This window comes from Falco cherrug, chromosome Z (genome assembly GCF_023634085.1).
Source record: "Falco cherrug isolate bFalChe1 chromosome Z, bFalChe1.pri, whole genome shotgun sequence".
Classification (NCBI taxonomy): domain Eukaryota; kingdom Metazoa; phylum Chordata; class Aves; order Falconiformes; family Falconidae; genus Falco; species Falco cherrug.
Window position 1 is genome coordinate 78,882,351 of NC_073720.1, and position 25,564 is coordinate 78,907,914.

At 40.9% G+C, this 25,564-nt stretch overlaps 1 protein-coding gene across 2 annotated transcripts in view; it reads left to right on the forward strand.

Moving 5' to 3' along the window:
- Positions 1-25,564, forward strand: part of FAM172A (family with sequence similarity 172 member A) — a 270,181-nt gene that overhangs the window by 173,032 nt on the left and 71,585 nt on the right. For both annotated transcript variants that reach the window (XM_055698497.1, XM_055698498.1), the window contains 2 exons: positions 19,281-19,397; positions 22,737-22,821. In XM_055698497.1, the coding sequence (XP_055554472.1) occupies positions 19,281-19,397; positions 22,737-22,821 (202 nt within the window). The remainder of the gene's footprint in view (positions 1-19,280; positions 19,398-22,736; positions 22,822-25,564) is intronic.

A 25,564-nucleotide genomic window follows, 5' to 3' on the forward strand; every position in this document is an offset into this window, starting at 1 on the left:
TGAATATATTTATAAATAGTCACTTGCACTTTTTATGCAAATGAAATCGGGCAGTGCTGTCAGGCTTCAATTTTTTTTTTACTTTTTTCTTTTCTTTTTTATGTTATTGTAAGAATGGCTTATTTGACATCTCATATATGTCTTTTTGGAAATGTTCGAGGCTTTGTCCGTGCACCTGTAACTGGTGCCATCTTGTATCGCTCTTTTATACCTTTTGTCTTTGTTTCCTTATTTTATTGCCTGTACTTCACAGAAGACGTGAATGCTAATGAACGTATGACGTATACCATCATTCACAAGATGAACAGATAGCTTTCTCTCTTTGTCAAATGTTTATGCAGTAAAATGAAAAATTAAACAAACCTAGCGTGACTCCGTTGTAATTTCAGCTTAAATAAAACACCTACTGAAGTTTTGTAGAATTTTTTTCCCATCAGAGGGAAATTTTGGAGGGTGCTGGGGGACTATTTTTAAATCAATGGAGTAAAGTTTGAGGTAATTTGCTAAAAGGCATGGAAGTTATATTACAAAATTGTTGATACTGGACCGTAATAAAGTCTAAATAGTGTTAACCTCCAATTAACAAAAAAAGGGGGGAACATGTCAAAACACTCATTACAGGTTTAATTATAATTTCTGATGGATTCAAAACCTTCTGACTGTGTTCTGGCCGCTCCAATTTAGCCATTCAGCCCATGCTGCCCGTATTGTGTATTCAGCAGCTCCTATTAGACATCTTCACAGTGAGTGATTCTGCTGGGCTTTCTGACACCCGCTTTCATGCATGGCCTGCTGCTCCGTGCCGAAATGTTTTTTTCTGAGCTGCCTGCACCATTAAAGACATCTTGGCCGTGTCAGGCTCCACACACGTGTGCGCGCCTACGTGTGCGTGTTCACGGGGAGCGGGTAATAAAGGAACACGCCCGTGCACACACGCGGGGTGTGCAAGCCTGTATGCACGGCGCTGTGCATGGCGTTGCAACGCGGGCATGCGGCCGCACCGAGCCATGCCCGTGCAGACGCGTACAGCCCGCTCCCACGCGTGCACACGGGTGGGGATGTGCCGGGTGCCCGGGATGCTGGGGGGGCAGGAGGGGGGCTCTCGGCAGCCGGTGACACTAGAGGGCACTGCTTGTCCTCGGTTGCCGCGTCCTTCTGGGACAGCGAGCAGAACTCGGCTGAATTCTGTAAATCTTACTTTTAATTAACTGAATTCTTATTAAGACATTTAGGTTCTTTAATTCGTTGTTGCTTTGTTTTCAGCCCTGTGCTCATATAATGGGTGGAGGTGTCGGTGCTCGCCAACAAATACAGAATCAAGCGTCCCATACAGTAACAATTTTTTTATTTTTTTATTTTAAAAAAAAAACTCGAAATGTCATTCTTGGCAAAGCCAGAAGGCTGAGTTTGCCCAGCGATGGGGTTTAGATCCCTTGCCAGCTGTGCTTCCAGCCAGCAAGTGTGATGTGCAGCGTTAGAAACACGTCAGGGAGAGTACCGAGGAGTTAGGGTGATTTATTTCAGCAAAGGTCAAGAGAAAGATAAGCAGAGGACAAGAATAGGAAGTTTAAAGAGTGCATCTTCGGTATGTGTGTAACGTGCATCATTCACATTACCCTTGAAAAGATGTTTCTTAATTACAAAACACTGTATCACCTGAGTCCAAGTTCAAATGTTTCTTACATCCATGGACTCTTTTCAGTAGCGTCATTTTGGATGGGGTTTACAAAAGAGGTTGAATGGTCAGGTTAAAAGGATTAATAAAAGCAGGCATCATTTGAAAACTAATGCCAGTATTAGGCGTGTTATCAAAATAATGCTACAATAAATAACATAAAATATACAATAATAGCATCCAATGTCCGGTGTGAAGACACCAAGCATTGCTGTTAGTTCATCCGTGTCTTCTGCAGTTAGCAAACCGCTGTAATGAGTGCTGTGTGCTGGCCAGACCAGGCATTTTTCTTTGCTATGAAATTCCAGCACTCAAGTTCAAGAGATTAATCTGTGGTTTACAGCACCATTCATTGCTTAAGCCATGATTTGGGATGGGGCCCTATATCACATCTGGTGCGGGGGGGGGGGTGGGGGGGGGGGTGGGGGTGTTCTGTCTCCTTGGTGTTTAGCCTGAATATTTCTTGCCCAGTTAACTGTTGCTGACTGTCAGTGAGCGTGTAAATGTTCTCACACCAAGTGTTCATAAATGTGTGTGGTTAACAGCTGGTTCACCCGATCCCTGCAAGTGACCTGTTAGGCGAGGCAGTGGGTGGGGTGTTTGGTGTAATTAAAGTTTTTTCCATGTGTAAGTTGTAGTTCTCAGCTGTTTGAAACATAATGATTTTCTTACATAGGAGAAGTAATTTTTTAATAAACTTCTAAAATACTCTCCTAGCCAGAACTCATTCACATTAAAAGGCAAGCCAGGATAACAATAGATTATATTTTGTGCAGAGTGAATCAAAAGTACTTTATTTTAGTCCAGCATAATCACTTGCAAATGTCAAAGTGATTTTGAGCCTTTCTTGTTCCTAGCATTGGGTTTTTAAACAGTGCAGTGAGTGTATACGTTTTTGAAAAATCCTCATGGAAGTTACTGCACAACTCCAGAGGATAGTGTAGCCTGTTTATTATGAATGTGTAGGTTTTCTAATTATTTGTGTATAATCACGTAGACATTCTGGACACTTGGACAGTCTGGTCTCCCACCTGATCTTTAGTAATAGATCTGTCATTTAAACGGAGTAAGCATCACCTAGTTTTGCTGTATCGGTTCATAAGGAAAAAAAAAAATGTTTAATCAATACAGAACAACTCCTTTTGCATTCACCAGTTGATAATTTGAAATCTTATTTTGTGCGTACTAATGGTCTACAAGCAGTAAGATGCCAGAACTGCTGTAATAGGATTTTCCCCCTCCTAGTGAGATGTTGCTTATAGCTATGAAAAGTTAATTTCAGATCCTGATACACTTGCGTTAATTTTTGAGACATTGGCTGAGTGTAATACAGCAAAGAATAAGACGAATACCGTGCCACTATGCTGTAGCTAATCGTTTATTACCTCCAACCATAGGAAGCGGCATTAATGTGCAGGCCACAATGACTGGAAAAAAGAGGTAGGAAACCGGCAGAAAAGGTCTTCCAGATTTCTTCCTGAGGGTGTTGAGAAGAGGACCAAGGAGGAAAAGGAGAAACAATAGCTTGATCGTCTCTTGAAGGCTGCTTAAATGTGTCTTGGTGTACTTGGCAGATCCTGTTTGTGCATTAAAATAATATTTGATGAGACTGTAATGTTCACCAAACCCTCCTGCTCCTGAATGAGAGAACGCATCTTCGTGGATGCTTAAAAGTGTGATTTATGTACAAAAAACAAGTGATTTAGATGCTTATCATCTGCGATACGCACCATACCTCGGTAATGTGTTTATATTCTTTGGAGTATTTGCTGACAAAAGGAGCATGTTTTCTCTTCGTTTGCCAGTGAGGGATCTGTTGACTCCACAGCTATGTAAAAACCTCTCATCAGCACCTATTTTAATCAGCAAGAACTTTACTATAAATCATTATCAGGAAAAGGCATTGTGCTACACTTTTATACCAATACATTTATTTTGAAATTAATAGGGTAAAATAATACAGAGCCTGTGCTTGAGATGGGCTAATAAGCGTGCCCATGAGACTTTCCTTTTTAAGCACTAAATGAAAGCTTTTGCATTGCTAACAGGCTACAAAAGTTGCTTAGGTAATAAGACTCTTTTTCTCTTATCAGTAAAAAAGAAAAGGGGAGGGATGGGCTGGCTCAAGGGATTGGTAATCAGATTACAAAGTCTTTCACTTCTAGGTCACTGGTTCAAATCTGCCCCCTGTTTAGTAGTGACCAAAAGCTGTTCCCAGCTGATGGCTTTTCAGTAGCCTTTGTGCAATGCATTAATGATCTATATCCAATGCCTGGTGAAAATCAGTCCTCGCCGTTGTGTTGGGAGTCTCAACTCAGACCCTTTAAGTAGGAATAAACGACCTGCTCATGCATTGAAGGGTTTGGTGGTTTATTTTCCAGAAGATAATTTTAATAAATTAGCAGAGCAGTGCAGCTGAATCTGCACTGTCACAGCTGCTCTGGGCTTCAACAGCAGACCCTGCTTCCCAGCCCTGCCACCGTCACTTCCCACTAGCATTGCTTCATGAAAAATTGTTACCAGCTTACTGAAGAACTGGACTGATATCCCTTCATTTGAGCCGCATGGTACCACTTCAATTTACTTCCGTATTAGGCTAGAATAGATAAAAGTCATAATTGGAAAAAGAAAAAGAAAAAAAAGAAGTAAAAAGAAAATTACTAAGTTTGTTCATCTTAGAAGACATATCATACTTATTAGTAAAATTGATTTTGACATATAGAGTGTGAAAACATTTTTATTGATGGTTTCAGTGCTGCAGTAACGCTGTGGCAGCTATGAGACTGCAACTACAATAGGCTCTCGTGCTATCCACACCACTACAGTGCACTCAGATAAGTGTTGGAAGAGCTTTATAAATGCTGAAAACAAGGGAAAACAGAGAAAAATCCCCAGTACCTGCAAAAGAGCCCTTTCGAGTGTACATTTTCTGGTGCCGTCTCTTACTGGTGCTTACTGTCAGATATTTAAATGATGGGTTTATAGCCTTTGCTCTTGTCAGCGTTTTGAAGTGCTGTTTTCCTTAAGGTAGAGGAATGCTAGAGGACACTTGGTACAAAGGAAATGTAATTTCTGGTTCATTAATGTATGAACCTAAAATGGTGACCGTCTGCTATATGTGCTCTGTACATTTCTGTGGAAATCACTTTGACAATTTCGAGGTGTGATTATGTCCACAGGGATGCACACAGCCTGTTTATAAGAGTTTTCCCCAAAACAGACAAAAAGAAAACGTATTTAAGGCATTAGGCATGATATTTTTGTAGAGAACAAGACATTTCATCAGTCCTGTGTTGTTCCATCAATCCAAGCCTCACTGAATCAAATGGATAGCATCAGCCAGCTCCCTCATTACTTGCATAAACTTTGGAGTTTGCTGATAACACGTCAGCCTGGGAAACTAAAACGTGTGCACACACTGAGCAGGGAGAGCTTGGTGCGTACCAGCAGGTCGGGAGGCACATCTGGCATGCGGCTTGCCAAGTCTTTGCTCTCCCAAGAACACACCCTCCAATGCTGTGAGTGACCTGCCTAACATGCTGATGGCTTCGCCTATGAAACTGAAGCTGGAAAAGTGGGCTGATAGAACCTGCGTACTACAACACGTGTTCGTGATCCATGTTTTGTGAGAATGGCTCGGGTGGGATTTGTTGCTTCTGTTTCCACGCTTGGCCTTTAACAGCCGGGCTAGCTGGCTTGCAATGCAATGTGATCCCCTCTGGAAACCACAGCGAGTGCAGGGAAAAAAGTCTCAAATGATGTATTTATGACCCAAAACACAACATCCACATCTAATCATGCTTTGGTATCAGATGCCTCAGAGGTCCTCAGAGGTATCAGAGGACTCAGAGCAGCTGCTGTGTCCCACCAGAGCACTCAAGCTGTCCGAGCTCCTGCAGGAGCAACTCTCTCCATGCCCTAGCACCAGCGTGTTTTGTGGGCTACTCAGAATGTTTTGCTCAAGCTTGCTTGAACCTGCATCTCCAGCCCCATTAGTGGGGGGAATCTAAGGTTAGCAATCCAAGGGGTGAGGGTGAAAGGGACTGCCAGCTTCACGGGGCTGTTTGGTCCAGGAGCACAGGTTTGTAAGCCAAAGCCATTCATTTCAGAAGTTCACACAAAGGTTACGGCAGGGTGGGGGGGGAAATTAAACTGAAAACATTGGCAGCACAGCTGTTGTTAAGCTCAGGAAAGCTTCCTTTCAAGTCTGGCGTGAACCTTCGCTCCCTTTCCACAGGGGAAGCTGGTTTTGTTCCAGCAGTTATCTCAGGTCCTCTGCTCCGAGGCGCGTTAGGAGTAGGCAGGCTGGGGATGGGTTCAGCAGAGTAAGGTTTGTCTATACGTCAGGTTTTTTGTGAGTTTAATCATCAATTTAGAAGGGAATTTAGTTAAACGGAGGTAACCTCCCAATGAGGCATTTGTCCTGGTGTAACGATGCTTCTTGGTGCAGCTTAAAAGGACCTTTGTATGACTGTAAGTACATGCATATAGATTGAACTGTGATTCAGGGCTATGTGTGTTTGTAAAGTATGTTACAAACCAATGCACCCCATCAGTACACCTCCCTCCCAGAGTGCGTGCTGCATCTGCTGAGTGGACTTCTCTGTCCAAGTACTGGAGATGTGACTGAGGTCATACCTTCATAAGAGGACAGACACAGATATCGAGGCTCCCAGAGACAGGAGATTGAACGGTATTTGATGTTGTGGTCCAGTTATGTGATGACTTTCAACCGATGGTGGGATACAGCTGGACTCGTCGTCCAGGGGGTTGCTCGCCAGGATCCCACTCTGTCCTGGGGAGGCTGTGGTGGTGGTGCTGGTGATGAAATAGAGACATGGAAAACTTATCCTGCTGTGTTTCACCACTGACAAGGACTTCGGAGGAAAAGGATCAGAAGTAAAGCTCACGATTGCTTTTGGTTTTAATGTTGCTTATGAACCTTATGAGATCACAGGGTCAATGGGGAATATCTTGCTAGTGATGTGTAATGGTTTGGAAATAAACACCAGGGGTGGCTCCAGCTGCCTTTGATCTAACTAAATGGCTATTATGTATATTCTATTTAACTTATTTTAAACTTAGGCAAAGAGCATACAGGAATGCTTCTCTGTGTGCTAGATGCTTGAACTTCCAACTGTGTGTTCAGGACCAAACAAAAGGAAAATGGTTCTCTTTCAAGGAGCTTATCATTTGGTAGATATATAATACAAAGCAGGCATGAAATGCTGTGGGAAAGAGGGACTGACTTTCTACCTTATCCCATGTTTTTAACATTTTGAATTTTTATTGATGAGGGCCAGAATTTTTAGATTTCACACAGTGTCTTTTGCCTTCCATGATATCTGTGAATTATTTTTTTTTTTGAAGTGATAACTTCTTAAGTTGAAAATGATGAGCTCTTAGCTTAAAAAGATGGGCAAGTAGTTAAATCCACAGCAGGCCTTTTTTCAAAGTACACCGGAAACTTTGGAGAGTGTGTGCTGAAAGTTTAGCCAACATTGTTCATGCTTTAGTGCAGGGGTAGCTGATCTTCACAGTCCTGCGGCATCCTTAAATTTCCATTAGGAGATCCCAGGGTCACAGGACAAGGCTGCTGCTCCTTCAGGTCCTTCCTGGTGGACCAGAGATGTTCACCACAGCAGCTCTGCCCGGCCGAGTCCTCCGGTGAGAGGGGAGGGTTGCCCAGTGCTCTCCATGCCATCCCAGCTTGTCCGCTGGTATAGCCTGGTTTCAGCAGCCAGCTGGCGTGGCTTGGCTGATAGCTATGGAAAAGTCTTGGTCTGGCAACCTTAGTGCAACCAGCAAAGGCAGAGTCCAATCCAGAGTTGTCAGGATGGTTTCTCCGTGTCTTAACAGCCATGAAAATAACCAGGTGCTGCTCTTAACATGCCAGAGTCTCTCTTCGAGGCTTGCGAGTATGAGAGTGTAGGTTATTTCACCAGAGAAGGACTGCATGTGATAAATGAGTGCCTTCCTACGTGGGAAGCTGGGATTTTTTGGTGTTTTTGCGCAGCATCCGTTGTCCTGACACATAGGGAGAACAGCACTCATTACAGTAAGAAATGGCACTCCGCGCTTTTCTGTTGACTTATCACTACCTGGCATCATCTCTTGGACTAATGTTGTAGGTATTCAAGGGTGATGTGGGGTATTTGACTAGTGGGCTCATGCTGAGGGCAACACAGAGTGAGCAGCACATGGGTCTCCTGGAGCATTATTCAGCAATAAATGATGTGAGCAAGCTGTGACCAGGTTGGTGCAAGATCATTGAGCAGGTCAGGAGGATGGACAAGGAAAGACTTGACAGCAGTGAGACATCATCCTGGTCCCCTGCCCCGTTTCCATGTCCAGGGATGCTGATGTGTGTTCTGGCAGTGCCATCCATGGCTCTCGAGACCTGATGGAGAGCAGGTCCATGCCTAGTGTCTCCAGAGGGTGGAGGGTCTGAGCTTCCTTTGGCCAGTACAGCCCTGCCTGGCGGCTATCAGCACAAGACATGGACCAGACATTGAATTATGAATGTGTACTGTTAGTGAGAGTCTGTTCTGTACTCTGAATCAGAAGATCTTTATCTTCATCGTTTGTCAGATTAGCTATACATCCTTCAGGCAGCTTCACAGAGCCCTGCCTGTGAAAGATTTTCTCCTCTGTGGAGCCTTTGTAGCCTTGCTGCTACTTCCCCATCTCACAAGTGGGTGAAAAACCTTGTTTGATATCTGATGGCATGTCCAATGTCTAATAAAGGGGTCTTATCAAAAAGTATCCAGTATTTCTCCTCCTGCTTTACTATTTTTCCAGCTCTGAAGATGTCAGTCAAGTTGTGGTCTGCTTGGTATAGTTCAGTTTTCTGCCACACATGCACATACTTTTCTGGTGAAGAAGCATGCGTCCAGCAGCAGCTTTTCAGGGGAAGCTGCTGCTCCTCTCTTTTGTTTGCCCGTGATGATAAATCACAGTATGTCATTCCCTAACGCAAAAAGAGTTATCTCCATGAGTTTGTGTGACCCCAAAATTTTCAGTTTACATACCCTCTTGCTCAGAGACCTTGCCTGTGGAGAGATTTTTCCTTCCTGAAGTTACTCAGAGGTTGCAAGAGTCAAAGTAGAGGCTTCAAAGGACAGGAAGAATGAATGTTGTCTTATCCTCTGGCTGAAGTGGAAATACAGCTGTCTGTGTTTAAATAACAAGGGCATTGGGCTCCATGTCCATCTGTGAGGTGCTGAGCTTAACACTCGTCTTCTCTCATTTTCTGTTTGTTTGGGTTTTTTTTAAGTCTGGCCTTTTAATAAAAATCAGTACATAGGCTGACATGTTCGTGTACACATACGATAGAACAGGCGCAACTTCTCACACAAATGCTTGGCCCTTCTTCAGCTGACATCCAGAAATCCGCGGAGGGTTTTCCCTTCTTGATGTTAAACCAGTGCAGTTCTGTTTCTCTAGGTATGAAATGAAATAGACTGACTATTGCCTTGAAAAATGCACCAGTGCGATATTTGCTAAAGCTGTAATGAAAGTTTTCCATGTACCATTTAAACAGGAGCAATGAAGAAGTAATACCATTTTACCCTGTTGTATTTTATGCTTAACATGTAAAAACAGTTATTTACTTGATTGTTTCACATTCATTTCACTAATATGATTGTTCATTTGCAGACTGAGTTCTGGATTTACACATTTATTAAAACATGAGAAAACTACTTCCATAACTTACTTCAGGCCAAGTTTTTCATTAGATATGAACCATTACCTTCGTGATGGTGAAATATCAAAACAAAACTCCAACCTCTTGTATCATTTAATTTTCAAGCCTCGTGTATTAATGGTTTTATTACACACTGGTTTTCAGGAGCAGTTTATTTCAACTAATTTGTCGTCACAAAGATTTAAGATCACTGTATTTTATTTAACTGTATCTGAGTTAATGAAATTCCAAGAACCTGCATATTCTGGTTCAAGGCTTTTAGAGCTTTTCACCCCAAACGATGCAAAAGGGAAGCCCAACACAACAGGCTGAGAGTAAATGGCTAGTTTTATTCATCCATTTTAAGTGCACGCTGGTTGTTCAGACACAGGAAAGCTCCTCTGCTGTAATGTAAGAGGTGTTCAGCTCAAGCAAGTACCTTAGGAAGAACTTTCTTCATGGTGTGAGAAGGGTTTATTTCTGTCCAGCCGCACTTCCTAATTGATTTGAAATCACCCAAAGTAGCAACCTCGGAGATGTCAACCAAGCTCAAAGCCCCGGGGCTGAAAACGGTGGTGGCGCGGAGCCTGACTGGGGAGCAGATGAGTGTCTCTGCCCTGGAGCAGTCGCATCCCTCAGATGGGTAGACCAGATGGCCGAGGTTGGTAGCAGCATCAACAACCCAGCTTCTATCTGCTGCCACCCTCTAGCAGAGCCCGTACAAGCTGCGAGCTACCGCGGCGAGTCTGACAGGTGGCGACTGGAGGAGTCATCGTAACTCAATCATCTGTCTGCACCCCGAGACCCTACTCCTCCCTAGTCTGGAGCTTCCTACAACTCCCGTCAACAGCAAGACAACCGGCGGGGTTTGAAAACTTACTAATATCTGCTCACCGATAGGTCTTGGGCAGCATTCGGCACCTTGCTTGGGTACAACGGGGTGCCTCTGATAAAATGTCATCTGCGTGTCACTGCGAGGGGTCAACTGTGCACTGACTACTGCTCTTAAACGCTGTTAAACTGTCCCTAATGGCTGCAAGATCAGGCTGAAAGTCTGGCACTCAACGTATGCTCCAACAGGGAAATGTGTTTAGAATGATAGCTTGTGATTTTCCCCATGCCTGGAGCTGACTGGGGCTGTGAAAGCCTGTGAAAACGGAGCCCAGGCTAGCAAGTTTGGGGCAAGAGACTGAGAGCATTCCTGGTTTCAAGTAGAGGCAGCTCTGCTTCCTAGTCCAGGTAGGTCTTAACCTTTCTTGGTGCTACAGCACTTTGAGCTTCCAGTCATGGGTCTAGGTAGTTCTGATGAAGGCAATTTACTAATAGTTTTGTTGTGTTGTGGTTAATTTTATTATACTTTATTATTTCATTTCAAACTAGGCATGGCACTCAAATAGCTATCCAGCACTTCAGAAATCCAGGTGAACCAAGAAAAAGCAAAGCTGTGACCTGCAGCATAAGGTTTTACTGGCAGAGATGTATCAGCTAAGAGCTTGAAAAAAATCCTTTGCCACCCCAGCCAAGATAACTATGATAGCAAAACCTGTAGTGCAGGTTTTGCATAGCTATTCCAACAGCGGAATGCTCTTGCTGGCTGAGCTCATGTCGTTTGGAGAGGTGATGCAGCCTTCTGCCAGAAAACCTCCTGCATCTCTATTAAGAGGATGCTGCTGACACAGACGCATGGTAAAGCCAGAGCAGCAAAGCATCTTCTGCTGTGCTGGAAGTTTAGGCATGATCATGCGCTTGCAACCTCTTCCACTACCTAAGTCCAAATTAACTGTGAATACAAAATGAAATACAGTTTGGCAAACTATGTGGGTTTTTTTCAACTGTGATTTTCCTGGGGCTCATGTACTGCCGTGGACATACCCAAGCTACCTTTAAACAACCCAGCTCGAGTATCAGATGCTCTTCATGATCAGTTGTGCCAAATACTGCACATGCTAATTTAGGCTGCTTCCTGGCAGTGTAAATTGGCCCTTGTGGAGCTCCACATTCCTAAGACCAGACCATTTTTGAGCTCGTATATCAGAGGCAAGCCAATGTCTCCCTGCTGCAGTCAGCAGCATAGGGACATTAACACTTTAAGTGACAGGGCTTCACTTTCTGTCCTGGTTGAGATAGGTGGAAGCTGTTGACCCTTCAGAACAATATTTTCACATCATTGAGATGTACAGAGATTTCCCCAGCTCAGATCTCCTGTTTCGGGGTGACAGACTCCTGCTGTCGGGAGCGAGGACCAGCTAGCTGACTCCAGCTAGACCAGATGCTCCAAACCTCCTTTCCTGACTGTCGCTATGGTTCTCTAGGAGCCCAAAGGCAAATGTCTCAGCAGCCTTCACCGCTGAAATTTCTTGAGATGCATTAAAAAAGGAATTGGCTTTTGTTCACTTTAGTTGAGCTTTTGATGGGGAGAACATCATCAACACTCTCATCTAATGTGTGGGTTTGGTCTGCAAGGAAACTTACCTGCAGAATGGCAACACTTTGTGCTCCAGACCATGGAGGATGCCTCTTCCACCAGCTTGTTTTGATTTGAGCCACTGTGGGTGAGAGGCAGTGGACCCATTCAAAAGTTGTTACCCAGGCCGTACTGTACCCATTTATGTTATGTGATGGGCTTCCAACGGAAGTGTTAGGCTTTGATCGTACAAGGGAAATCGGTGGGAGGTGTGTAAGCAAGGTGAGCCAGCATCCCTACCCATGGTCCTGTTGCACCTATTGTCACGGCCACCTGCGTTTGGAAACTTGATGTTCTCCACGTTATTACGGGTCCTCAAAGACTTTTCTCCTGTAAGCTCTTTGTCACAGGACACTAGGGACAAGAGAAGTGGGAGAGTTGCATTATTAAGTTTAAAGTTTTAATAAAGCTGAAGCCTGAGGCTTTTACACTAGAACGCCATGAGTTTTGTTGACGCTATTCGCAAAATATTACCAGCAGAATTTTGTGTACAGGGGTTTTGTGTTGTTTTTTTACTAAGCTATGCATAAGGGAGATGACCCTTACACTTTTTTAATCTTGAGTTATTTGAGAACTAAATATTTTTCTAATCATGATTGATTTTAAGAACTTAAAATCAACTTACCTTAAGTTCCTCAACTTAAGGTATGTGCGGAAATTTTCAGTAGTTCTGCAACAGAAATTGGTTTACATTGTGAACCACGTGTGATGAGTCCTAGACTCCAGATGCTCTAAAGCAATCTGTTCTAATATGTTCATGCGTTATTATTACTGTTGCAGTGTGATTTATTGCTGTAGAAAGCTATCACAATTGTAGATGTAACATCCAATAGATCTTTGAGCAAAATATCGTAAAGTACTTGGCTATGGTTGTTCTGTGATTGTATCTCTGCAGATGTTTTCTTTTGCTGTTTGAAAACTGGTGTGTATCAGATGCTTTGTCTACTGCAAGGAGGGATTTTATCACATGTCTGAATTCATTCAGGGAAATTAATTCTTCTTGCTAATTGAAAATGAGAACTAGTTTAACTTTGGGTTATTTATTATTTTTGCTATGTGCTGTTGAAGTTTAGTTGCTCGCCAAGTGTAATCCCTGACGAATAATATTTTATGAAGACTTGAGGGTCTCATTCTGTTTTAAGATGTGCAAAAAATTAAGTGTACTTCAGAAATTCAGGAAGTCTCTCCAAGAAGCAGTGAAAGGTCTTGGGAATCCCAGAATGACAAACTTGCACTACAGACATACAGAATTATGTGCTTCATGGTGAAGAGAAGTCTTTCTCAACGGAGAAAAGGCTCAAGTGCCACCACTCAGGCAGACTGGTTACATGGTTTGTATGAGATTGAGTGAAAGGAAGGTCGAAGAGCATCTTAAGCGACATGTACCAAGCTCCAAGGAGAACATGTGAAGTTACCAAGAAGGAAAGCGCACATCCTTCCAAAACTGTCAAGTAAAAATTGCCCTCTGGCACACCATTCCTGGCAGGTGATTTCTTCTCTCTTCCCATCTACCACGTCTTTTACAAATGTTTCACAGTCCAGCTGATGCTGTTTTGATCCACCAGTATTTCTATTGCAAATTAATTTCACTTCTGGAAATCATTGAGGACATTTGGACAGGGGCTTCCAGTTCAGTTTCCTCTGAAAGGAATTCAGTTTGGACATGCCAAAACCTCTTAGAGGCTCAAACCAGTGTGAGGCAACTGGAGACAATGGAGGACTTGCGTCAAAATTACATTGCTCCAAGCTAAGTGCTTGTTGTAGACATGCCCATTCAAGCCCAGTGCATACCACGTAAACACCATGCCGCAACTGAAATTGCAATGGAAGACGGGAAGTAGATGAAAGTTTTTTTTCAAAGGGTCAAAAGAAATTAAAATCTGGGGGCATTTTCGATTTTTTTCCAGTACATTTTTCCTCATTCCTAATTACATGCAACTCAGTAGAGTTAAGTAGCCTGCAAATACAAAGTGATGGAGGTTGATTTGATTTTCTGAGCCCTTAAAAAGGAAAGAGGCACATTTTAACTTCCTCTTACCTTTCTCAGAAGTTTGACTTCTTACCCATTTTAAATTTGTTAGAATAGGTATCAAGAGTATGGAATCAGTTCTGCAAAGAGTTACTTACACAGGCCATTTACCTAAACTTTAACTAGGATATTAATGGATTTCCATGTTTGCGGGATCAGACCTTTGAGTCCCCTTTTGGCACACTGATGCTTTCATTTGACAAGAATGCTATGCTATAAAACATATACCATAGAGGTATTTTATCATCTATTCTAAATATATGTACACACACATACACTAAATATACCGCCTAAGTAATAATATCTATGAGGCCTAAACAACAGGTAATAGAGGTATCAACCTTTTGTCATTATAAAGTTATGATAAATGCATAATATAAACTTACAGAGGATTGCCATCTGACCTTACAGACAGTTCAGCAGTAGGACACTGATTAAATTGAGCAATAAATGGGTAATTAATGTATATGAAAGTAAGGAATGCATTTTTAGGGGGTTTCACGTTCTTTCTTATGCAAGTCATAGAGTTGAATATTTATGCAAATAGGTAATTGATGTTTTCTGTTGCAAAGTGAAGGAACAAACTTTCAACCAGTGGCACAGAGAGGATTTTCAGAAAGACGCCTGAATGCTTTCTAACCTGTTGCAGTGAACACTGATCTACGACTCACCATTCTAAGGAAATGAAATATAAATCGGTGATGATACATGGTTAATAAATTACAAACCCAAACTTTATTGTGACTACAAAGAGGAAACACAAAGGCAAACGTAAAATTGAAGTTGCTGAATAGAAAAGACGGTTGGGAGAGTCTGGAGGAGCCAGAATGGCATATTGGGTGATGCAGTAATAAATGAGAACCAGTTTAACTTCCAGAGAAGTGTCCATTTACCTACTTCTGACTATAAATTAGCTATTGGAAGAAAAAGAAGGAATGGAAGGACAGAGTGAGCAGATCCATAAGCCATCCAATAAAGGGATGCACAGAGAGATGGCTTCCTGCAAAACCTTTTCAGCTAAGAAAAATTTAAGATTTGAAAATGAGCACTGAGAAGGAAATTAAGTAATTCTGAGGCTGTGAAGCTTCCTGTCAATGGAATTTGCTGATGTGCAAAGAGTATAAGATGTAAAATGAAATCCATAGGTCCTTCTGTATTGAATTGTTGCTTCGGTAAAAAACATCATTATCCTGAAAAAAACCCTTGTAATCTGTAGTATTGTAAATAGTCTATTTATTTTTATATTTATAATTTCTTATTATTGTAAATAGGTCTATCTATTAAGTATCTTCAGTTTCAGCATGTCCACTTTAGAGACTATTCTGGCTGCATGGAATAAAACTAGTCCTGGGAAGTGTAAGTCATGTATCCCATAGCATCCTCCCCTTGGAAATTGGTATAACTGTAGTTGTATCAAATTTGAATGGCAGCTGATTGCTACATTTTTGTTCAATGTTAATATATTTAACTTGAACAATTTTATTCTGCTCACCTAATTTTTAAAATGTATGTGGATTCAAAACTATTATTAGAAAAGATAAGTGTGTTTTGACTTAGAGCTAGCAACCCATTGAATATGAAGCATTTACTGAGCATTGGACCTACTGTGGCCAAAAACGCATGGGCTTCTTGCAGCATAAGTTATCATCCCTAGTAAGAGGGCCTGCTGCTTGAGCATCACCTGGATCTGTTCTTCTTGGTTATTATTATCAGGTAATGTCCCGTTAATTAATGTAGCATTAATTGTTAATGTAGCAGAGAACATGAGCTGTTAACAGTAGAAGCCAAGTGTCCTGAGTTTGACATGCTCTGTTGTGACATTCCTGTCACTTAATGATGGACACGTTGCACTTCTTGTTTAATTGAACGTTATACCCTGGATCCTTTCTCCACTTGATGTATTATTTTTGTCTATTTTCTTTCCAAGTTGGCTCATAAGGGCGTGGATGCCTACCAAAACTTACTTCTTCTGGGCTGGATGTAGAGAAATCCATAAGTGAAGCTCAGTTAATCCCTTCAATCCCTCTGTGCTGCTGCATCCATGAGCCCTTGTCCTGACCCCAGTGCTGTGGCTGAGTTATCAAAAAACCTGGCATTGTCAGCCTCAGCCTCTTTGCTGATCTTTTGGAAGAGCATACCATTCTGCAGGCATCCACAAAGCTGAGCAGCCAGCAGCAGCAGCATGTTGGGTATTGCATATTATTCCCCATATCATATATTGTCTGAAAAAGCAAAGTCTGCATGTAGCATGGGAAGAAAGAGCAGGAAGAGATTGTGATCGATGGCTGCCAGTTCTTCCATGTGTACAGGGAAACAGAATAGCAAAATTGAGCTAGGTTTAGAACGCAAAAAGGGAATGGCATGTCTGTGTTTCCTTGTGATTTGAAGAAAAAGGTGATGTTCTTAGATGAACTGGGTTTTTGAAACAAATGTGGAACACAATAGCTTTGAGAAAAGACTGTTTTTCCAAAGCAGATTGTATTTTTTCCATACCCTGTTGGTCATTAGCAGAGCTCCTGAACACCAGCCCTTCATGGAGGAAGTCATACTGGACCACAATGAGCTGGGGATGATTTTAAGCTTCCCCCAGCATGTAGTAACTCATGAGTAATTGGTAGGTATGTGCGCTTCAAGGACAATGATATTTTCGCTCCTTTGCCGATTTAAATCACAGCATTTTGTGCAAGACAGTGCAGCCAAATGAGTGTTGGAATGCAGAGCACTGGTGCAGGAATAATAGTACATATGGTGTTTTTCTAAAACTTACTCAATATACAGCAGAATGTAGTGCAAGTTGGGGATGTGTGGCTTACAGGTCTTGTTTTAAGATAGTGTCTTTTTTAGGGAGCTTTTTTTCTGGTAGGATTTCTGAGCCATTCTTACGGCAGATACATGTAGCAGAGGGTCTAGTCCTCTAGCCACACTGCCTGTGGTGCTGGGTGTAGGAGAAGCCCGGGAGCACAAGCTCTGGACAACTGCTAGCAGGACCTGCAGCACTTCACCAGAAGGTCTTTCTGCAGTGGCTCTCCTGTTTAGAGAAGGAGGGTGATGCTACCTTACCTGTTATGGCAAGGTAAAGCAGTTGGATCGTGATGACTGGTAAGAGAAAGGACTAGCCACAGCCATCCCGAAAGTAGCCTGGTTTTCCCCTGCAGTCAAAGGGTTGCTCTTCCATGGTCATCTCATACACATAGACCTGCCTGATGAAGGAGATGGTAAAGCTGCAGTCTAAAAACTGGTGTTTTCAGGTATTTGGCAGATCTGAACCACATTTGGGGCCTGATGCAATTGTAAATAACTTTTTAGGATAGGATAGGACAGGACGGGACAGGACAGGATGGGATAGGATGTAGGATAGGATAGGACAGGACAGGACGGGACAGGACAGAATAGAATATTGCAGATGAGATATTCATAATAAGTCCAAGTTCTGCCGAACCAGGCTGGTCAAAGGTCTGAGTGACTCAGCCCTTTGAGAGACAAAGCTTTTGTCAATGCTTGAGATGCCCATACAATTTAAGGGAGGGGGATTGTTGCATCAATTAAAACCCTCATTTTGAGGCTCCACCTTCGTCTGGTGCTCAGGGGTTTCATCCCCAGTTTAGCAGAATCACCGGTGGTTCCTGCAATGACCTGAAGATCATCCTGAGATTCATTATTCTTACATATGGTTCCATATTGGAGTTTTGCCATCTTTGTATTTACAGTGAAATTTAGTGCTCAAGTATCAGATGTTTGACTGAAAATGTCAGTATTGCATTACAGCAGAACTAAGCTCAGCTTCATACAATAGATATTTTGTCCTAAATGTGTGAATTTGTTCCCCACGCACATACCTGTTATGTCCCATTCTCCAAAAGTTCTAGGTATTAAATGTGCCCCACAGGAAAATAAATGATGGGAAAAAATTGCATGTATGGAAAGGTTTCACATGAAGAAAGATTAATCCTAAGAGTTTCTTCCTGTGTGCTGGCCCAAGAGGTCCAAAGCTCAGTTGAATTCCTGAGTCATGTAATTCTGACATTGCCAAAGACAGAGCACTGAGGAAGGTGGGTGCCCGATTTTATCTGGAATGGGGAGCTCTGCCTTGGCACTAGCTGGCCAATAGTGGTGAATATTTTTCCCTTAGAATATTAATTTGATTACAGCGATTGCAAAACCATATGTAATGTAAGCAAAGGAAAAAGGCAAGGCTCAATAATTCAGAATGTCATGCTGTGGTTATATGGAATTGCAAGCAAGAGTGTTTTGCCAGAAGGGTTTACTTGTGTGAGATTTTGAAGAAAGTAGGATATAGTCTGCCTAAGGTATGGATAAATGCTACTTATGTATCAAAAATCTGGATCAGGGTGTTTATTTTGAAATTTCTGATGCAAAATACAATTCACATCCCATTGTAAAAGTCTCTTTTAGAGCAGTGGTTTCAGAGGTGCAGCCTGTGTGCTGGTAAGCGGTTACCAGAGCATGAACAAAGAATGCCTGGTTTTAGAAATGTTGTGTGTGTTGCCATCTGTACAAAAGGAAGCTGAAAAAAGACCATTAACTTTAGTGCGGTAATACAGACACTAGTTGCGAAATGCTGGTTTTATAAGTATAATTCATTATACTTTCTTTGATCCAGTGTTACAAATTAGGGTCACTCGTGTCAGGAGATTAAAACCTTTTTGTCTCTCTTTGATATCAAACTATTCTTTCCCAGTCCCTTTTATCTTGCAGAGCAGTGCTGAATTCCACTGCATCTTTGTCAGTTCGTTTGTGTTATTTGCAGCAATCATTTAATTGGTTTTAGAACTAATATTATTTAGTCATACTGTTATTTGCAACAACAGAGGCTCTTTAATATCCTGAAAATATTGAGAGGCTTCGGTGTTAGCTAGGTAAGTATATGTAGGAGAGAGACCACAAAGAATTTTGGGGCCGTGGTGGGAGTGCAAGGTAGCTAAATTGGATAGAAAAAGGAAAAAAAAAAAAAAACGTACACGTCAAAGTAAGATTGTACATCAGAAAAACTACAGCAATCTACTGAAAATTAGTAGATGATAGTCATGAGTAGCTTACAGTGAACCACGGGTACCAGCTTCCCTGAAGCACAGAAATAGGAACTTGGAGAAGCTTGTAAAAGGTGTCCTCAGGGAATCTTCCATTTTTTCACTATGATACCTTTAATCCTAGAATTGTCAAGCCACATGGAAAATAATAGGACTGAATAGTTCAGTCAGTTAAAAGTTAGTATTATTTCTTTTATCAAAAATATTAGGTCTTTCTGTGCTTCTGGAGCTGTTAGGATTTGTATAAACTTTAAAACAAGTGAAGTCAAGTATTGAACCTGTGTTGCTCTTTCTTTTTTAATTTAAGATCATTATCTGTGACTAAGCAGACTCTATTCAACAGAAAGAAAGAACTTAAAGCCAATATTTTTTAACAGATGATTCAACGAGAGGCAGAAGTAAAGAATAAGGTAACTGCTGTGGCGTTGACAGACTCTGTTCACAATGTGTGGCATCAAGAAGCTGGGAAAACTATTCGAGAGTGGATGCGAGAGGTGAGGCTGGGGTTTTTTACAGAGTTGGGGTCTATACGTCTGTATATGGCTCTATAAACATGCCTTTATCTGCTGACCTTTTATATTTCTTTAGGGTATGAAAGACAGCACATTACAGGAGGGTGGAAATTGTGTGCCCATACCAGCCCCTAAAATAACCGAGATTAAAGCCATTTCTGAACTTCAAAGATAGCAGTCGAAATAATAAGAATCAAGTTCCATGTTTCATCCTGCTGCACAGCCATATAGAGAGACATATAGCAAGGTGTCCCACACATTGCCTGGTATCTGGAGCAAAGTCCAGGGTGCAAGCATCCTGGCTTGATCTGGTGGTGGCAGAAAAGCCCCTTTAAGCATTTCGTGACTCAGCGTGATGATTTGCACAATGGGCAAGAAGTCCTTTCTCTCAGCGGTTTTGTGAGGTGAAATTACTTGTAAAGTGCTCTGATGTTTTCTGGTGAAAAGTTGAAGCACTTGCCACCCTACACCTAGTTGGTCCAAGATGATCTGCTGTTAGTGGGTTGTCCCAACAAGCATCAGGTTCCATCCTTGGGTGAAGGACGATGGCATGCATTCATTATTTATTTTATACTTAAGTATGGGATTGCTGAGATTTTAAAAATCATACTTTTTAAACTGAGACCAACTGGACTTCCATTTATTACTCTCTTGGTCACCAGCTAAGGCTCATGTCCATGTTTTCTGCATTCCCATTGCAGAACACTAAAGCAATAGGCGCACGTGGCAAGTTTAAACTAGCCATATCCTGAACTTTTGGTTAGACTTGACTTTTTCCCGTGGATTTAGTGAAACTTTATGTATAGACTGCCTATTCCTGACTTAACCTTACAGTTTTATAGGCCGTGACTGATGGGAATAGAGAATCACCTGGGATGCAGTCTGACAGCTCAGACTTAAATGTTAAAAATATAAAGAATGGTAACCCCTACAGGCTCTGTCAGAAAAATCCCCATTTTCTTTATGGGAAATCAAAACCTTAAAATATATGTTATGTAGTAAAACTGAAATTTTAAATCCTGTAATTTGAATCTGACAACTCCATTTTTCTTTAAGCATTTAGTCTGAACAAGACAAGTGCATTACTTTTAATTTCATTTGCAGAAAGTAGATGTTAAAGAATAAGTTAAATGATTAATGGTCTAAAAAGTGGATGGAGTGTCATAACTTACATTAGCATTGAAAATCTCCTATAAGAAAGAAGAATTTTACATATGTGAAGTGTGGCTGAGTGGTATTAAGACTAGCATATCACCTGGATATCTCTTACTTTAATCAGGTTTAAGGCTACTGGTAGAATGAATAATAATTAAAATATACACCTAATCGCTGCCTGTCTGTAGGGCTAATTGCTGTCATTGAAAGAATGAATTGTTAAAAAAGTAATTCTTCATTGGAGCTATCTCTCCTGTATCATTGGTGGCCTATTTTTAGTACCTATAGAAGTCATGGTTTTTGAATTTATTAGGAGCTGTGATGAATGATAAAACAAATCATCCATTTACATATCTTGACACTGCTTTCGAGAATACTTATTTCTTACAGGCAAGTGTCACATTGTATATAAAAGCTGGTTAATTGTGTGCTAATCTTCTGTATTATCTCCAGCTCTCTGATGTAGTGTTCTATCAGTAGTTAATATTAATTTTACTTATTTCAAATGAATGTAATACTTCATAAAAATTCTATTTCTTTTATAATTTCTACCATCTTACAGTTGCAATTTCACATTCAGCTGTTAATTAAAATTATACATGCAAATTGTAAAATGTATAATGCTTTACTACTTTAAACCTTAAAGCCTTTGTGAAATACTTCCATTTTAACCATTTTTTACTAAAAAAGTTACATTACTGGGTAGTGTGTTTGTTTTCTTTTTTTTTTTCCATCGAGTTCAATAGTTTCATTGATCTACTGTTTCTTACAAAAATCTGCCATGCTTTGTGAACTTCACTTTCTAATCTCATACAGCAACCCTTCCTTTATGTTGTTCCTGCTCTCCCTGGTCCCAGAACAGTAGGGTTGCCTTGACAAATCTATTCAAAAGCCATTCCTGGCCCTTTATTGGTGGGGACTGAAGCCTTTGAAATTCTCTCCTCACTGCAACACAGCTGACATCTTCTTCCAGACAGAATGAATTAAGGAAATACAATAAGACACTTGATCTACCAGTCAAGGATCTTTCCATAGTGAGGACGGACTCCATGGTGCACAACTAGGGCAGCAAGCATCTACAAATACACAATACATGCTTGTTTACCAGAATAGCAATCGTCCATTTTTACAATCATGATTGATGGGATGATTTTATAGAAATCAGTCTGAAAATTCCTTGGGTCTTTCCAAAAAGTTATGTGGTTTGGGGTTTTATTTTCCTTTTCCCCTTAATGAAGTTAATCAGGTTTTCAGAAAGGGAAAACTTGTAATAAGGGGAGCCTTGTAGATCTTGTAATTCAGCTGGCAATCCTATTAAAAATGTAGTTGCTTTATAATTAAATTTTCAATTCAGTAGATTTGGTGTCGTTTCAGCATATTTTATTAAAAGCATATTATTTAATACTTTAATTCATATGCTTCTCTGAATAGATAGCATTTGGAGCAAAACATTAAAAAAATCCATGGTAAATTCATCCTACTCAGAGGTTCAAGAGTAAAAGATGAATATAAACACTTCCTGAACATAAATCCCCAAAGACCAGTATTTACATTTTTAAATCTTCATATGCAATTCATCTCAGCTATATTTCCAACTATTTTAATGTCAATTTGCTATCTTGATGTCTTTTATTCAGTTTAATCTGTTGTTTTGTGATTTTGCAACCACTCTTTCCACAGTGTACTCCACCAAACCCCCCTGAAAAATTCTGGTTTCTTACTGTTGGCAAGCGGGCAGGCTCAGTGTTTGTATCAACACATATTTAACAACTACAGAAAGGAAGAGCTTAAAACGTGCAGTAGTTTGAAATGTGCAGTGGGTAATTCAGGCACCCATTGGTCCAAGCACCTACTTAAGTCCACCGGCACTCGAAGCAGCACTTTAAAGACATGCTATTTAAGCACATTACAAATCTTCTGAAGTACGGTCTTACTCTTTTTACTTATTTTGTATGAAAGTACAGTATGTCATCTCCAGTTAGCATGCGTAAGCGGGTGTGGTGTGTGCACCTTCCAGTCCCTGTTGGGACTGCTGTGTAAATTAGCATTGAGTATTTTGATGTGATCCTTGTCCTTTTGATGTGATTCGTCCTTACTTATGAAGTCTCTATTTATTGCTGTAAAGAGTTTTTGGCTTACCCCAAGATTGTCTGCCTGCTCTTACAGAACTGCTGTAACTGGGTGTCCAGCTCTGAGCCCCTGGACACGTCGGTAGAGTCCATGCTGCCCGACTGCCCGCGCGTCTCTGCAGGTATGTTGGTTTGTTTGCGTCAACCCACTGCAAGCGTTCAGTGGAGTGGCTTGTTTATTTAAAAACGCAGTTGGTTCTGAATGCTTTTTCAGAATATATATTTCAGAATAACCCTTCTGTGGCAAGATATGGTTGAAAGCATGCAGCTGCTTCTATTTTGTGGAGCCCACTGTTAATTTTTTAAATTTTTTTTGCTTCACGTGGGATTTAAGTTCTCTGCTTTAGTGTATGTTTTTCCAGTCTTCATTTCTCTTTGGCTTTAAGTAATTGCTGGCATTATAGGTAGAAGCTTAAAAATAATAGCAATGATGAAAACTGGGAAATTTATTATAAATGCTTGAATAAATATCTAACTCTGTGTAAGCAAGAAGGTGTTAAAGAAGTACGTTAATGAAAGGTGCAACTAAGTGAAATAAGGCACTTTCCCAAATCCTGATCAGCACAAGTCTGGCTAATGTATCAAGTTATTTACAGTATCTTAGAATGTTGATGCGAGATTTCTGTTGTTTTGGAAATACTCAGCTACACTTTTTCATTAATGAATCGTAAATCACAAGGAGCATGTAGAATAATACTCGGAGACTTATGTTAACATGTAATAACGCCAGAAAGTAGACATAGTTGTCAATGTAACAGGAAAATCTCCAATCTCTGTAGGAAAGTAATCTAAAATACATAAAGCTGTTACAGAACTTTCATGTTTGATTATCAGATTTCCTAAAAGCCATAGGTAGCATATTTCTGTAGAATACAAAATCAGGTTCAAAGGAAGACACAGCCTATACAATATTAATTTAAAAGCTGGAACAGTATTTGACCTTGCTCTGTGAGACGCAGTTGTTCATTTGACAAGTTGGAGATTCATATCTGTCTGGATCTGTGAGGTTGTTAGTGAGACCTAACCTTGCAGATGAAATTTAGTTTACTGCAGGGTATTTTTAAGGCTTGGAAAATTTAGTGGTACTTCGTTGGAGAGCTCACAACAACCAGAGACCTGTAATCACATTTCTGTTATGAGTTGGGATCTAACCATCCAGATCGTCAGCTCTGTGCAGGCGCAGTGCAATGGCATTGATGTTGCTCTTTAGTGCTTAGGGAGATGATACATTACTAAAATTTTTGTAGGTTCAGTGTTCATTTACCAACTTTTTGCTCCGTTAGGGGAGAGTACTGCAGTTTAAAAGACAAATACTGCGCAGGATGGAATTCTTTAAAACAGGATTAACTTCCGATCCCTGACGTCTGCGTTGCTGTGGTGCAAGAGTGCATGTTACAGAGGTCATTTCAGTCAGGTAAAGAGGGGCTTGGACAGCAACCAGTCAGTATTTACGGTACGCTTGCCAGCACTGGAAATCCTCCATCTGAGCTTCTGTTCTTTTTCTTTGTATTCATCCTATGGAGGTAATGTCAAAGGTATCCTACAAAAGAAATCCTAAGTGTTATTTGAAAAACAGACTGAGACTTTAATAGGGGTGTGAGTCTTAGTTTCACATATCTCTTGAGGATGGGTCAGAGTGGACATAAAGTCTATACTCCACTTAACGAACTGCCAGCTACACTGACATCTTTGGCAGGAGAATAAATTTAAATGTGGTAGGATTTCAGCCGGTAAAAGTTGGCTGTTTGTATTTCATGCATACATACAATGGCACTAGATTAAGATCACTGATGTTTTAGAAGTTCTTGTCGGAGATTTTGGACAGCAATTTAAATGGAAGCTAACCAATTCCAGGCTGTTTCTTTGTAATAGAAGGACAGTTTAAAATAGCATAGCTTTATGTGACTACTGCTGAATTATCAATTTGCTCATAAGTTTTTGTTTATATTTGTTGTATTTATGTCTTATATGGACAACTGTAAGGCATTTACAGAGGAATAGGTGAATAATTCTTACCCTGTGTTTGCATGCACAATGGCATAAGCCTGCATTAGGGTAATCTGTAATAAATGTATGAAATGCTACTAGATGTAGGAGCATTAGTATTTAATGTGAGAGATTTTATTTCACTGATTTCATGAGAATTGCAGTACTGAAAGAGCCCACACTCAAATACTGGCAGCATTGCCTTTGGTATTTCAATGAAATGAAATGACAGCGAAAGTGATCAGAGCAATGTGAGGAGACTTTTTAAAATAAACCTTTTGCAGCAGGAAGATTCCCTTTTCTGCTTGGAACCCAGTCTTCTCTGTGTGTTTGCACTGAGGAGGAGGTTCAGGAATAACTGCCTCTTGGTCACCTTTCATGAGCCAGCTTTTCCAACGAGGGTCTGATAGTCAGTCTTTCAGCGTATTGGGATTTACAGGCAACCCCAGGTTGTTTGTGAGCATTGCCTACTTCAGATTATGTCACAGTCTATTGCTGGCATTTCATGTAAAAATCACTAGAGAGAAATAAACGGCCGTCAGACTGGCAAAACAACTTGCATTTCCAGATCACGTTGTTAAAGCTTTTGATTAGAGCATTATTAAGTAATTAAAATGTTTGCCATAATTCATTCACGTCTGACTCAGTTACAAAAAGGAATGAATACACTTTAATAATTGGAAGTTGTGGGCATGAGAACAACAACAACGCAGAAAAAGCAAGCCATAATAGTTCTGTTCTCTGCCCTTGTGGCAAGAGGTGGGGTGCTGCAAGGGTCCCACCTTCATGGTCTTTCCTCCGCATCTCAAGGATCTGATTGGGTCACAGTTTGTCTTCCTGCAACAGGTTATCATCACACCAAAGGGATTGTCCTCTAAA